Below are 15,480 nucleotides of genomic sequence, written 5' to 3' on the forward strand. Positions count from 1 at the left end.
ATGAATCCTGTTTGATCTTAACAGAAAGTGATAGTTTATGCAAGTTATATAAGTAACATAATGTTATCATGCCTTTGTGTTCAGTACAGGAAACCATCAGTGCATAAGAGAAATTCTGTAACCTTAAACAACTTCCTTTTTAAGTTACATTATTTCTCAGTTGCTCTTTTCAAACCCTTTTTATCAAACCTCCCTCATAAATTGCAAAAGAAACTTGTTAAAGATAGTCTTCAACTGATGGCACATTTATGGCAAAAACATAACAGGATCTGGGCACAGTTTAGGGACATCTCCACATGTTAAAGAAATTGTTTGACATTAATTTGAATACTGACTTATATTTTTACTTACTGTTAAAACCTACCTCATCAGATTTGTGTGTCCATAGAAGGGTTAGAGATAAGAATTTCCTTCCACTGAGAAATCATATATGTCTTTGTACCAGTATAAAGTACACGTGCAGACTGCAGACTTTAACATAGAAAGTATTACATATGACTCTTCCATTTCTCTAAACACAAATAGAAGCTCACAAAGCAAAAACTCTTAATTTATTTAAAAAATTACTAAAACTTCATTTTGGCACTTTAAAATTGATGATTGTCTTGAAACCAACTACAATTCTAGGATATCCAGCAATTAATGCTTCACATTTTCCTCATCAACAATCTTAACCAAGCGTTAAGATAAGAATGTTCCCCTTAACCATCAAAGAATAGAAATATCTGTCATAATTGGTACTGCCTAAAATTTATAGAACATACTATAATTTAACTTTTTAATTAAGCCCTTTTCATTTCCTCACTTAGCTCCTTCTTTTGGGCACCTATCAGAAATGAAACTTTTGTCCAGCAGATGGCAGAAAATAACAAACGCGAAAACCTTGAGACTTACTGTTTTGTTTTGGACTAGAAACCACTGTCTACTCCTTCTGCCCAGAGACATCGGTGTTATTAGGGTCAGGGGCGGAGGGCGAAGTGTCAGTTATGCAGGAAGTTATGTTAGATTGCCACACGAGGTGGCTTGGTACCGGCCTTGCTTATAATAATTGAGTTTCAGTAGCAAATCAGCTTCCTTGGGAAAAGGCCAAAGGCTTTTCATAATTGTATTGACAACAAAATGAATATGATAAATGGTGTTCATTCAGTTGAGGCAAGATTTATAGTTTTCCTTTGGGCAAGGGATGAAGAGCAAATATTTATAATAATAGTAAAATTTGTTTAAAAGTTACATTATTTGATAATTCAAAGAGCTTTATTAAAATATTTTGAAATACTTTAAGCAGTTTCAGGTGATAAAGTACAGATTCTTTCCAAAGTATTCTAGTAATATAAAAATGAGTAAGTATATGATTTTAAAAAAACATAGATATGAAAGTCATTTATTCTTCCTGAAATATTGATATGTCAAACCGTCAGTGATGGTTCTCACATTACTGCTGGGGAAAGTTTATTTGCCTTTTATCCACAAAAAAAATGTGTGTTCTTTAATTTTCTGAATAGTCCTTAGCATGCAGAAGAAACATCCTGTAAGAGCACATGTCATCTTAGAGTCAAATGCATTTTATTTATGGTGATTATTTGATAAAATGGTATTTTAGTGGTTAGCTGTTTAATTTAAAAGCATTTCTATAAACACTGACTGCATTAACTGGTACACAAACTGCATTGCTTATCACTGTGTCCTTCCAAGCCTAGCTCGCCTGGAACTACACAGCAACCATGTTGGTAGACTGTGCCACTACTAGAGGACCGAAGACGAGTCGCTGCTGCTTCTTTACCCCTGTAGTGAGAGCGTAGCAGTGAAAAGCATCTCACCTTGCAGTGTACTTAGTCGCCTTGTTTCAACTTTTCCCAGATCATACACAGACCGAAGTGTCAAAAATCCAGCAGGAAATTGAAAAAAAAAAATGAAGGAATGTGTATGATGTGATTTCCTCACACTCATTCTTTTAATTGTCATAATTCTGATCTTTGATTACACTGTTTTCAATCATGCAATCAGTGCTATTGATTAATATGCATAACGTATTATACAAAGATAAGTCAAGACCATGAGATTTGTAAGGGGGGCAGAAAACAACTTAGAACAGTTCCAGTCCTGATTTTACCACTTAACAACCTGTGGGGTTTGGGGTAAATTACTTAATGTCTCAGAATCACAGTTTTCTGCTCCATAAAACAGGGCAAATAATATTTATTTCTCAGGTATGTTATAAGAAGTGAGTGAACTAACGTGTGTATATATATATATATATATACACACACACACACACATATATATGCATATATATATATATATATGTGCATATATGGGCTCAGTACAGTGTCTGGCACAAAGTAAATACACCCCACCACTGTTGCGAGTTCCTTTCCCTAATATGGAATGAGACAAAGGAATCCGATTTGCTCACCTATCCAGCACATTTCTCTAACTATGCTAAAATTCATGAGGGATTTTTCTTAGATCCTACCCCAAAATGAGCTTACGGTTTAATAGAATCAGTTAGGTAACTATCTAAATGACTGTAATAAAATATAGAAGATGGTAAGTGCCATAAAAAAGATATAAAAGTGATTGCATTTATCTGGGGCATCAGGAAAGGCTCTGTAAAGGTGAAGATATTTCTCTGAATCTTAGCAAATAAGTAGGATTGGACTATTGGAATTGTGAAGCAAGAGGTTTTTTGTTGGTCTAAGTACAGACTTAGGAAGGAGAGTAGTGGAAAAGATGTTTTGTCAAAGATACTGCTTATTTTATGGTTGGACACAGGTTGTCTGGGACCCTTGACTATGAGGCTAAGGAACTGAAAAACTTACTCCATAGATGGTATAAAGTAATTAATAGTTTTGATTGACTAACAGAATTGTATTTCAAGAAGAAAATAGTCAGCAGTGTGTTGCACAAACTGAAGTAGCGAAGAAAGTAATCCTGAGAATGTGCTATTCCGCAGGATTTTTTTAGTACATTGTGCTAAGCATGAGAAATTAATAAAATGTTTGCTTTTTATAAGAATGAGTAAAGTGGATTGCTCATTAGAAGCTCATAATCTAGTGTAATAAATAGCTGTAATAAATAACTAATAAACCATCAATGTATTGTAACAAAGACACATGCCAAGGACCATATGAACTTTGAAGAAAAAGAGGTTGGTGTTTGGGGCAAGAAGTAGGTTCCCCAGGGAGGTAAAAGTTGAGCTAGCTGTTGAAAGATAGATAGGCATCTGCCAGAAGGCGTCCCAGCAGCACTTGCCTCCATGAACAAAGATATAGATGGTTCACATTCAGGGAATACTTTAACAATAAGCTCTGAACTGACAGCCTATTTCTGTTCTGGAACCACCTCCTCACACTCTTATCTCCTAAAAGTTTTAACAAAAGCTCTTTTGTTGCCTTCTAGTATACTAGAATGCCTTCTCTACTGTGAAAGCTCAGAGAAAAAGAATTACATTTTTACTAATTTATACTTTGTTGGGGTCCAGCACATAGTAAGTAACTATTGAATGGTTGGATGGATGGATGGATGGGTGTCGTCAATAAGCAAACCTCATGCTTTTCAGTTTTTCATGTTTAACATCTTGTAAGGCAATAACAAATCATTAATCTTTTTTATTTTTTATTTATCTGGTGTTGACCTTCAGAATTCATTGAACAGATCTTTCTAGGTGAAAGCAATTAGATCAGTGCCACTTCTACCAAAGGGCTCCCCACTGTCTTCCTCCTATCCATATATATGTAGTTCTCACAAGGCCACTGGAAAATTAATCTCCTCGAATGGGTTCTGATTCTCACCCTATAATCTGAGTCTGGGACCCTCACTCTGAAGCCCTTTAACCTCCCTGCTTGGTAGAACTCAACTCCGCCTTCCAGTAATCACTCATTTTCTCTGTGGCAGTCACCTCTGTCAGAAGCATATTAGAATTGGCCCCACTCTCATTCCACACAGAAAAGGGAACATCCTCTCATATCCCCAGGCCTGATCCCATAGTGAATACAGTGTGCTCTGAAAAATATGATGACCCTAATGTCTTAAGAATGCTTTGCAAAGGGACTTCTGGTGCTTATGATATTCTTAGGTTCTGAGATTTGGGCCTTTTCAGTCTCCTGGTGAGGCTCCAGGTCCTTCCCACTCATGAGCACTGACTTTGTGCTCAGCACTCTTGGTGGAGCATTTTCTCATTTGTACTCCGCCAGCACTGCTTCAGAATCTTGGTACTCAGAGCATTCCTATTTCGTGTTTACCACCCATACTGAAGCGTGGATTCACAGGAATAAAAGCCATGTATTACTATCTCTGGATCCCTGGCCCCTAGCACAGTACACAGCACATAGCATTTACCATCTGTAAAAAAAAAAAAAAAAGGCAACAGATTTCTAATCCATAGAAAAAATAAAACTAAGTTATCTGACAGTAGCCAAAATAGAGTTAATAATCAAGTTTACTAATTTTGTATTTTTCATTTTCATCCAACTGAAATCTCGGAAACACACACACTTATCATCTCCCATCTCTGCCTTATTTTCTTTGTAGTACTTTTTAATGTGTCATATATATGTTTAATTTTCTATCTTACTAGAATATAAATTCCATGAGGGCAGGGATTGTTCTAATGTTTGGTTCATTGATGTCTCTAGAGAGTCTAACAGTCATAAGACATTTATAGACCAGGCCTTCAATAAATACTTAAGTAAATTGTTTCTATATATTCAAATACAGCCTTAATATGGTATATCTAGGGGGTCAAAAGTATTGCTTTTTGCATTTTTAGGGAGCATGACACTCTTAAGGTATTTGAGGGCTTATTTTCATTGAATGTTATGTGAAGTATTTCCTGAAGCTTCAAAGTGAAATGCACAGCTTAAAAGAATCGAATAGGTAGGTCTAATCAAGTACGCTACACCTCATATTTATCACAACAAATGTTTTTTGAAATCCATTTTGTGCCAGGTACATGTGTGCAATAACTGCCTATGCACTGCTCTCAAAAACCGTATGATAGGAGAGATGAAGCACCGAGATAGTACTGGCACAAAGGGTACTAGGGCACCAGAGCCATGTACAGGAGACACTCTTAGGTGGGAGGGGTTAGGGTGGTGTCATGGAGGCTTCTTGGAATAATTGACATCTCTAATGAAATATGACGGACAGACAGCAATCAGCAGGAACATACTGGGCAAACACAGGTCTTTGCTCTTTAGAAATTCACTGTCTAATGGAACAGATGGGTAATCAGTTCAGTTCAGTCACTCAGTCGTGTCCGACTCTTTGCGACCCCATGAATCTCAGCACACCAGGCCTCCCTGTCCATCACCAACTCCCAGAGTTCACTCAGACTCAAATCCATCAAGTCAGTGATGCCATCCAGCCATCTCATCCTCTGTCGTCCCCTTCTCCTCCTGCCCCTAATCCCTCCCAGCTTCAGAGTCTTTTCCAATGAGTCAACTCTTCGCATGAGGTGGCCAAAATACTGGCGTTTCAGCTTTAGCATCATTCCTTCCAAAGAAATCCCAGGGCTGATCTCCTTCAGAATGGACTGGTTGGATCTCCTTGAAGTCCAAGGGACTCTCAAGAGTCTTCTCCAACACCACAGTTCAAAAGCATCAATTCTTCGGCACTCAGCTTTCTTCATAGTCCAACTCTCACATCCATACATGACCACTGGAAAAACCATAGCCTAATGTCTCTGCTTTTCAATATGCTATCTAGGTTGGTCATAACTTTCCTTCCAAGGAGTAAGTGTCTTTTAATTTCATGGCTGCAGTCACCATCTGCAGTGATTTTGGAGCCCCCAAAAATAAAGTCTGACACTGTTTCCACTGTTTCCCCATCTATTTCCCATGAAGTGATGGGACCAGATGCCATGATCTTCGTTTTCTGAATGTTGAGCTTTAAGCCAACTTTTTCACTCTCCACTTTCACTTTCATCAAGAGGCTTTTTAGTTCCTCTTCACTTTCTGCCATAAGGGTGGTGTCATCTGCGTATCTGAAGTTCTTGATATTTCTCCCAGCAATCTTGATCCCAGCTTGTGCTTCTTCCAGCCCAGAGTTCCTTTTGATGTACTCTGCATATAAGTTAAATAAGCAGGGTGACAATACACAGCCTTGATGTACTCCTTTTCCTATTTGGAACCAGTCTGTTGTTCCATGTAATACAAGCAGTCAACCGTAATACAGTTTGTTATAAGAGTGGTGGTCAAAGTGCTCGAGTGAACTTAGATGAGGAAGAGATTGATGCCCTTTGACAAAAAAAAAGAAAATTTCACCATCCCAGGGGAAGTAAAACTTGAGCTAGATATTGAAATACAGTTTGGAATGTATTAGGCAGAAAAAACATCATATAGAGGAATGGAGGCAAGGGAGAGTCCGCATCAGTGGATTTGCTGAGAATTAAGAATGGCTGAACCATAGATAAGGGCAGGAGCACTAAGAGATGAGACCACACGTAGGCAGGGACCAGATAAGGACCTTGTTTGCCATGCCAAGGAACTTGAAATTTATTCCAAGAGCAGGGAAGAAAATCGTGGTCTTCCTCACCATGGAGGTCACTACCCGTAACACACAGGAAAGGAACAACATGAAGTGATTCAGTTCAGCACTTTCATCTGAAACAAAGACAAGTGTATTAGAAAACATCAGAAAGAGACAGCGTTAGGGATAGGAAAAGAAAAATGAAGCTAGTAGCGTATGAAGGGTTTTTTCTGCTGAAGTTTTAGGGCTTAATTTTATATTCTGTGTGCATTTGGTGAAGAGGAGGCCAGTTGTGGGTAAAGGACCAGTGGAGCTGAGTCAGAGTTTTCCAGAATCTGGTGGTCTCAGGCATGAACTTACCAGAGGCATGCAAGGCATGCACTCATTATTGATGAGGATGTTTGACAATTTCTCCTTTAGTGTACATGGGCCTACTTTTAGCAAACTGACCTAGAGTAGATTAAAGCTACCCAAAGCTTTTCTTTCAACAGTACATGAACCATGAACTTCTAAATGTTCAAGCTGAATTTAGAAAAGGCAGAGGAACCAGAGATCAAATTGCCAACATCCACTGGATCATCGAAAAAGCAAGAGAGCTCCGGAAAAACATCTACTTCTGCTTTATTGACTATGCCAACAACAAACTGTGGAAAATTCTTAAAGAGATGGGAATATCAGACCACCTGACCTGCCTCCTGAGAAATGTGTATGCAGGTCAAGAAGCAACAGTTAGAACTAGTCATGAACAACAGACTGGTTTCAAAGAGGGAAAGGAGTACATCAAAGCTGTATATTGTCACCCTGCTTATTTAACTTAAATGCAGAGCACATCATGAGAAATGTTGGGCTGGATGAAGCACAAGCTGGAATCAAGATTGCCGGGAGAAATATCAATAACCTCAGATATGCAGATGACACCACCCTTACGGCAGAAAGCGAAGAAGAACTAAAGAGCTTCTTGATGAAAGTGAAAGAGGAGAGTGAAAAAGTTCACTTAAAACTCAACATTCAGAAAACTTAAGATCACTGCATCTGGTCGCATTACGTCATGGCAAATAGATGGGAAAATAATGAAAACAGTGACAGACTTTATTTTTTGATCTTCAAAATCACTGCAGATGGTGACTGCAGCCATGAAATTAAAAGATGCTTGCTCCTTGAAAGAAAAATTATGACCAACCTAGACAGCATATTAAAAAGCAGAGACATTACTTTACCAAGAAAGGCACGTCTAGTCAAAGCTATGGTTTTTCCAGTGGTCATGTATGAATGTGAGAGTTGGACTATAAAGAAAGCTGAGCACTAAAGAATTGATGCTTTTTAACTGTGGTGTTGGAGAAGACTCTTGAGAGTCCCTTGGACTGCAGGGAGATCCAACCAGTCCATCCTAAAGGAGATCAGTCCTGAATATTCATTGGAAGGACTGATGCGGAAGCTGAACGCCAATACTTTGGCCACCTGATGCAAAGAACTGATTCATTTGAAAAGACCCTGATGCTGGGAAAGATTGAAGGCGGGAGGACAAGGGGCTGACAGAGGATGAGACGGTTGGACGGCATCACCGACTCAGTGGACATGAGTTTGAGTAGGCTCCAGGAGTTGCTGATGGACAGGGAGGCCTGGCGTGCTACAGTCCATGGGATTGCAAAGAGTTGGACATGACTGAGTGACTGAACTGAACTGAAAGCTTTTCTTCAAGCTATCATCCCGAATGTTCCTTGGGGCTACAGTGAAACTAAACAGCTGATTAAGTTAACAGTTTTTTTTTAAAGGAAAAGAATGTATGTAGATAATTTCTAAGCTGAGAGAGAAATACATGGGGTTTACTATTTACAGTGCCCTTCTGGCACAGTGGTAAAGAATCTGCCTGCAATGTGGGAGACCCAGGTTCCATCCCTGGGTTGGGAAGATCCCTGGAGCAGGGACTAACAACCCACTCCAGTATTGTTGCCTGGAGAATTCCATGGACAGAGGAGCCTGGCTGACTACAGTCCTTGGGGTCACAAAAAGTCGTATATGAATGAGCTACTAACACTTTCACTTTCTAATTTTATGTATTTTATTGATAAAAGTTATATAATAAACACTATTTTTTTCTTCAGTAATTTGATGTGCAAGAAACTCGGATAATAGCAGTTCAAATGTTTTTACCTTCATGAACTAAATTTATTTTCCTTTCCTACAATATTAAGTATAATATGCTGTAAATATCATACGTTGCTTACATGGTGCTTCGTAAGTATGCTACACATAAAAGAAATGCGGATTCCTTTTTTTTTTTTCTTTTTCAGTGGCACCAATTTTCAGGAACAGTATTTCTTTTGACCCTTAAATTCTTTAACAAGCTTCATAACAGGTACCCAACATATCTTCCTATTCTTCAGAGGGCTATTGAGCAGTGGTATGGAGAGCCAGCATGTACAACTCCCATCTTAAAACTTATGGCAGAACTAATGCAAAACAGGTAAGAGGTGTGTTAGGCAGGTGGAAAAGTAATCTACTATTTGGTAGCACACATCAGAGATCAGACTTTCCTGCCTAGTGTGTGTGTATTTAAGGCTTAGCAAGAACCCAGGAACCAAAACTTAAGATGATCAGTGAAGGCAATAGAATTAGAGATACAAGGTTGAAACCTTTGGGGAGAAAGAATTAGGTGTATATGGGGACTCTGGCAACTGGGGAAAAAGTTGGAAGGCCACAGCCATCATTATTTAAAAGATTCAAAAGCATGAAATGGAGGAAAGGTGGTTTTAACCGTTTCACTGCTTTCTGTAGAGGAGAAAAGGAGCTGAGAGGTCTCTGAGTTGAGATGCTTTATTTTGTGGATGAGGCACCAAGGGCAATTCATGGACATACAGTTTGTCTCAAAAAGCCCTGGGGATTGTCCCTGCTTTGACTTTTAAGGTATCCTTCTTCCTTTGTGCTAAAACGCATGTATGTGGTTGATTTATGCACTCACAATTTTTATTTAAATAGCAACTACAACACTTCTCAGGAATAGCCTAGTTAAGCCTATGATTTACACAGAGAAGCAGAGATTCAGGTTCTCCTCATATAAATATTAACAAAGGTGTACCTAAAAGAGAAACACTGTAATAAGCTAATTGGTTTTACCACTTTAAATGTGTCATTATGAATATGGCTTAGCACCAGATTACCTGTCACGTAGCGATCCTGTTTCATCAGTTCCTCTTTGTAAACTGCGTGTTGGAAGGGAGCTATCCAGACAGGGAAGGAGTATGGATTGCATCTCTAATCTCTGGTGCTGAGTGTTTCACAGCAATAATTTAAAAATTTTAAAACCAGAGGTGGAAAAAGACCTGGCAAATAAATAAATGTGAGTATTATTCTTTTGAAAGCTGTTAGGGTTTTTAAAAACTGTTCTCTAGGTACCTTAAAGACTAAAGGAAGGGTAGCTATATATTTTATATTAGAAATTTAGTTTTTATTAAATTACTGTTTTTCAGCAAGATAATTAATAGTACATTACTGATAAAACACTTAATACTAAAGGAAAAAAATAATTACATTATATATTTTATATCTGCCATAGATGGATAATTCATATCTAGCACAATTGTTCTCAGAACTACTTGGCAAAAATCTATAATATCAGAAGATGTTATCTTGTTTATATTTCTCTGAAACCTAATGTGAATTGTGTACATACATTTCTTTAATCAGAATTGTATGTCAGCCATCAAATGTTTCTAATAGCACTTCTAATAAGTTATAACTGCACTTAATTCTAAAGCATTTTGAAAACAGAGAGAACCAGCAATGTATTCTGTTCCTTAGCAAAGTATCTTTGCTTCCTGGTGTTTCTTTGCTATGATGTGTTTCATATTTTTACTGATTCTTTTAGAAATATATGGTTATTTGTTGAAAGCAGAGCAGCAAGGCATATTAGAGCCAACTAAAGTCAAAGTGATGTTTAAAAAGCAAATATTATGCCAGGATGGCATATCAGTCCTTTGCCTTTTCAGACTGTCCCCCGACCTGTCAGAAACTAGGGAAGTAAAATTGTTCTCATTTAGAACTTCTGGGATTTGTTTCTCTTTACTTGAGCTATGTGCAGTGGAAACTATAGCCCCGTATGTAATTTAATGTGTTTGAAATATGCTTGAAGTATCAGATGATCCATTATGAATATGAGCAGTATTAAAGGTACTTAGATTTCCTGTTATATTGTCATTGTTTTAAAGATGTATATTAGGCACTACAGGAGATCTCAAATATAAATCTCTATACAAGTATCTATATAAACTTACATACTTGGTTTTTTTTTAATTATTATCTATCAGACGTTTGCATGAAAGGAAAGGGGGCTAAGAGGTCTGTAATGTAGGATGTCAGGATATCGTTTTGACAGATAAAAGATGAATTATTTGAATGAGCAAATAAATGAAAATAATTGTATTGTCCTAGTATCTTTAGTAAAAAATTAGCACATACATTTTGTCACCACTTGTTTAGTGGAATGATACTTTTAAGAAAGGATGATTGTACTGTTGCTACTTCTAATAAATGAGAATTCTGGGTATTTTCATCCTATATTTTGTTTATTTATCTGTACATGTAGTCTAAATTTTTGCTGTATTTCTCAGATCCCAGCGTTTGAATTTTGATGTATCATCTCCTAATGGAATTCTTCTCTTCAGAGAAGCTAGTAAAATGATTTGCACTTATGGTGAGTATCCTTTTCCATATTTGTCTCTGCAATATAACTTTTATCTCTTTGGAGGAAAGAAAGATGTTAGTTATTTTGTTCTTTTGAAACTTCATATCTGTATGAATTTGTGAAGTAGATAACAGGGGTGCAAAAAGCTGGGTAGCTATCATATTGACATCAGGAAAAATAAGCAGTATGCCTTTGACTACAGATCTTGCCTGACAAACCTGATGAATTTCTTTTAGCTAAAACTTTAGTGTCAGAAGCAAAGGGAATACACTATAAATATAATATTGAAGTAGGATATTGAAAAGTTACAGCATATTGAAAATTGCTAAAATTTAGATTAGGGAGTTTAGTATATTGGGTCAAGGAATGCTTAAACCAGTGTGTCACTGACACTGAATTTGGGGGAAATATCCTGGTAAAGAGCAGTAAATATTTTATTATAGGGAATTTGAGGGCACTGTACCCTTAGAATCAGCCTTCTACAGAAATGATTGTCCTATTCAATTATAGTAAAAAAAAAAATTGGTAATTATTTTTCTGCTTCCCAACTCTGACAGCTTCATCAATGGAATTCTCAACTCTCTGAGACCTTTATGTAGCCAGGAAATGCCACAATAGATAAGAATCTTCAGTTAGCGTTCCACACACTGACTGAAAACTGACTACAAGCTGGACTCCTTGCAGTATTCTTCTCCTTGAGAGATGTTTTCCTGGGTCCTCCTTTTCTTTGTCCTCTTCTTTTTTGCCTGTCTGTTCTTCCTTTCCCAAATCAACAGCCAACTCTATGTTCGGCCTCAGAAGTTGCCTGTGATTCTCATACTTCTTTTTGAATACCTAGGAACAGATTCTACAGAATTTTGTAAAGCTTCTGTTGTGTTTTCAGGGTATATCTAATTCCTTTTAGTGTCTTATCATACAAAGATATGTGCCTGGACCTTTTTCCAAAAGCATGATATCTTAGAAAAAACACAGTTTGGGGAGATTAAAAGATCTGAGTACCAGTTCTAGTACCAACACGTATAATTCCATGACCTTCAGTTAAGACACACAGCTAAGACACTCCTTGTCCTAGTTTTCTCGTATATAAAATTAGAAATAATGAATACCTACTGACCTCTCTGTCTAGTTAGGATTGTTACATTAGTCAGTCACGTTCGACTCTTTGTGACCCCATGGACTGTGGCTTGCCAGGCTCCTCTGTCCATTGAATTCTCCAGGCAAGAATACTGGACTGGGTTGCCCATTCCCTTCTCCAGGGCATCTTCCCGTTCCAGGGATCAAATGCTGGTCTCCTGCGTTGCAGGTGGATTCATTACTGTCTGCTCCACGAGGGAAGTCTATAAGGTGCTTCTGAGGATTCAGTTACATGGTGCATGGAAAGGCCTTAGATAAGTTAACTACTGTGCTTACTGTTATGAAGAAATTGAAGCTCATAGGGGTTAAAGATTTGCCAAGTAACACATAGTTAGCAAATAGGCAAATGGGGATTTCATTCACAGTCTGTGTGACTTCAGACGGTCGTCTTCCCATAGTCCTTTCTGCTGCTTGGGAGTTGCCACGGGAAGATCGTACCTAGGGTATTTTTGATGAAGCACTATTCTTTAGAGTATGGTGATTTTTATCCTAAAACTTAAAGGAAATGAAGGCTCAATAGAAAAATGACCTTCAACTTTGTTACCAGTGACTTTGACCCAGGCACTTTATTACACAGGGTAGCAGAAAAATCTTTTTCAGCTTTCACTGATTCCACATGCCTGCCCCAATCAGCCAAGCTGATTTTGTCTGTCTTCATCTTGAGTAATGTTTTATTACTCATGCTTTTACCTCTGGAGATTCTGATATGCTCATTGAAGGGAGATCCTATGGCTGCCATCCAGGAGTCTGGAAGGTGAGGGGGGAAAAAATGGTTAGAAGGGTGCAGAAGAGCCAGCATTACTTATTTTCTGGTAAGCCAAGGTGAAGGAAGGGAAAACCTATGGAGGAAGGAGGCCAGGACACTCTGGGTCCCTCCCGCCCCGTCCTCACTGGGTTCCTCTCTGCTAGCCTGCCGCGGGCAGTGTCTGTGCCGTTGGTGATTGAGGCAGTGTGGGGGGAAGGACTCATTTGCAAATGCGCCTGATTTGTTACCTGTTTTGTAGAATACCTCCACCTCGCTGCTCAATGAGACTGGCAGAAAAATAATACTTTCGATATGCTGTTTTATTTATCTACATTCTGTCATGATATACTTTGATGTAAGTTTTTAATTTTGCTTCAGCTCTCAGCTGCTCTTGCCGTTACAGCTCAGGGTCAGCAATGAGGTTAGCCACAGTAGCACAAAACAATTTCCTGTTTGTGCAGCCCAGGTAACATTTGGATGAGGATTAGATTTTACCACATTTTCTACTAGCCCAAGCCTATTATTTCTAATGAGTTTTAAATTGCTTCAAGAACATGTATTTCAAAATTTAGTGCTATGATCCATTCAGCCCGAGCAACTTAATAAAAGAAATTTCTTTCTTAAATTTTTGGTTAAAATGTTGCATGCAGTGTAATAAATGTTATTACTTTGGAAATCTACTTCTCAGTTTTAAGAACTGGGTGTTTTTTATGCTCAATTTCCATTTGTCCGATCTTTTCTTCCCTTTGCCTCTGGGTAATGGTATCTTTAGTGACATCTATTGGTTGAAGAGTGCACAGAAGGGAAAAATAGTGATTGTCTTTATAAGACTGGCAAGAATGAACTGCTCTTATTCCTTCCTTGCTGCTGCTGCTGCTGCTGCTGCTGCTGCTGCTAAATCGATTCAGTCGTGTCCGACTCCGTGCGACCCCAGAGACGGCAGCCCACCAGGCTCCGCCGTCCCTGGGATTCTCCAGGCAAGAACACTGGAGTGGGTTGCCATTTCCTTCTCCAATGCATAAAAGTGAAAGTGAAGTCGCTCAGTCGTGTCCGACTCTTCTCAACCCCATGGACTGCAGCCTACCAGGCTCCTCCATCCATGGGATTTTCCAGGCAAGAGTACTGGAGTGGGTTGCCATTGCCTTCTCCATTCCTTCCTTAGGTACCTGATTTAAGGAAGCTCAATGTGTAAAAAATCTAAACAAAAAATGGATAGAACAGCTATAATTATTCACTGTACCTAAGAATTTACATCAGGGTTCTTTGAGCAATATATGTTGCAGGTACATTTAAGGTATGACTTAATACTATGCTTAAATTGAATTTGCAAAGTGTTATACAAGCCACTGTCATTTGCTGTGACCTAGAAAACAGGCCAGTGGTTTTCCAACTGGGTTTTTCAGAGCCCTAGAGATCTGTGATAATACACAGAGACCCTGCAGAGGTGGAGGAGGAGAGGACTCTACTGCCACTTCAACCAGAACTGCAGCTATTTATTGTTACACTAGACTTATTTGCAATAGGGGTCACCTGCTTAAAGATACTTTTTGATAAAAAGAGCTTGAAAATTACTGGTATGTACTACTAGAAGGGTTATGACTTATATTTGTGTTTGCTGCTGCTGCTAAGTCGCTTCAGTCGTGTCTGACTCCATTCGACCCCAGAGACGGCAGCCCACCAGGCTCCCCCATCCCTGGGATTCTCCAGGCAAGAACACTGGAGTGGGTTGCCATTTCCTTCTCCAATGCATGAAAGTGAAGTCACTCAGTCGTGCCCGACTCTTCACTACCCCATGGACTGCAGCCTACCAGGCTCCTCCGTCCATGGGATTTTCCAGGCAAGAGTACTGGAGTGGATTGCCATTGCCTTCTCCAATATTTATGTTTAAATGATTATAAAAATTTAGCTGAAGGATGTATTGGCCTTGAAATAATTAGAGACTTGATAAAATGTTACCAGGAAATAACAGTTCTGAAAAACAGATAATCCAGGAACATGGATATAACCTTACGTTCTCTCAGAATCATGGTCAGGGACATAGAACAACAGAGTAGTAGAGTAATAAGCTCACCAAAGTTTTATGAAGGAGATGGAATGATCAGTACCCTGAGGGTGCCAGGCCTTGAGGAGTACATTTCACAGTGACTCCAGTGTGTTGGACTTGGCCACTCCTGGACACAAGCAAGGAGAAGGCAATGGCACCCCACTCCAGTACTCTCGCCTGACAAATCCCATGGGCGGGGGAGCCTGGTGGGCTGCAGTCCATGGGATCGCAAAGAGTCGGACACGACTGAGCGACTTCACTTTCACTTTTCACTTTCATGCATTGGAGAAAGAAATGGCAACCCACTCCAGTGTTCTTGCCTGAAGAATCCCAGGGACGGGGGAGCCTGGTGGGCTGCCATCTCTGGGGTCGCACAGAGTTGGACACGACTGAAGCGACTTAGCAGCA

General features: G+C 39.0%; 1 protein-coding gene across 6 annotated transcripts in view; it reads left to right on the plus strand.

Moving 5' to 3' along the window:
* Positions 1–15,480, plus strand: part of RANBP17 (RAN binding protein 17) — a 375,933-nt gene that overhangs the window by 300,076 nt on the left and 60,377 nt on the right. For all 6 annotated transcript variants that reach the window (XR_003507255.1, XM_027520587.1, XM_027520586.1 and 3 more), the window contains 2 exons: positions 8,825–8,932; positions 11,076–11,158. Coding sequence is in view for 5 of the 6 variants with exons in the window: in XM_027520587.1 (XP_027376388.1) it covers positions 8,825–8,932; positions 11,076–11,158 (191 nt within the window). In the remaining variant the exon portion in view is untranslated. The remainder of the gene's footprint in view (positions 1–8,824; positions 8,933–11,075; positions 11,159–15,480) is intronic.

This window comes from Bos indicus x Bos taurus, chromosome 20, assembly GCF_003369695.1.
Source record: "Bos indicus x Bos taurus breed Angus x Brahman F1 hybrid chromosome 20, Bos_hybrid_MaternalHap_v2.0, whole genome shotgun sequence".
In the NCBI taxonomy this organism is placed as follows: domain Eukaryota; kingdom Metazoa; phylum Chordata; class Mammalia; order Artiodactyla; family Bovidae; genus Bos; species Bos indicus x Bos taurus.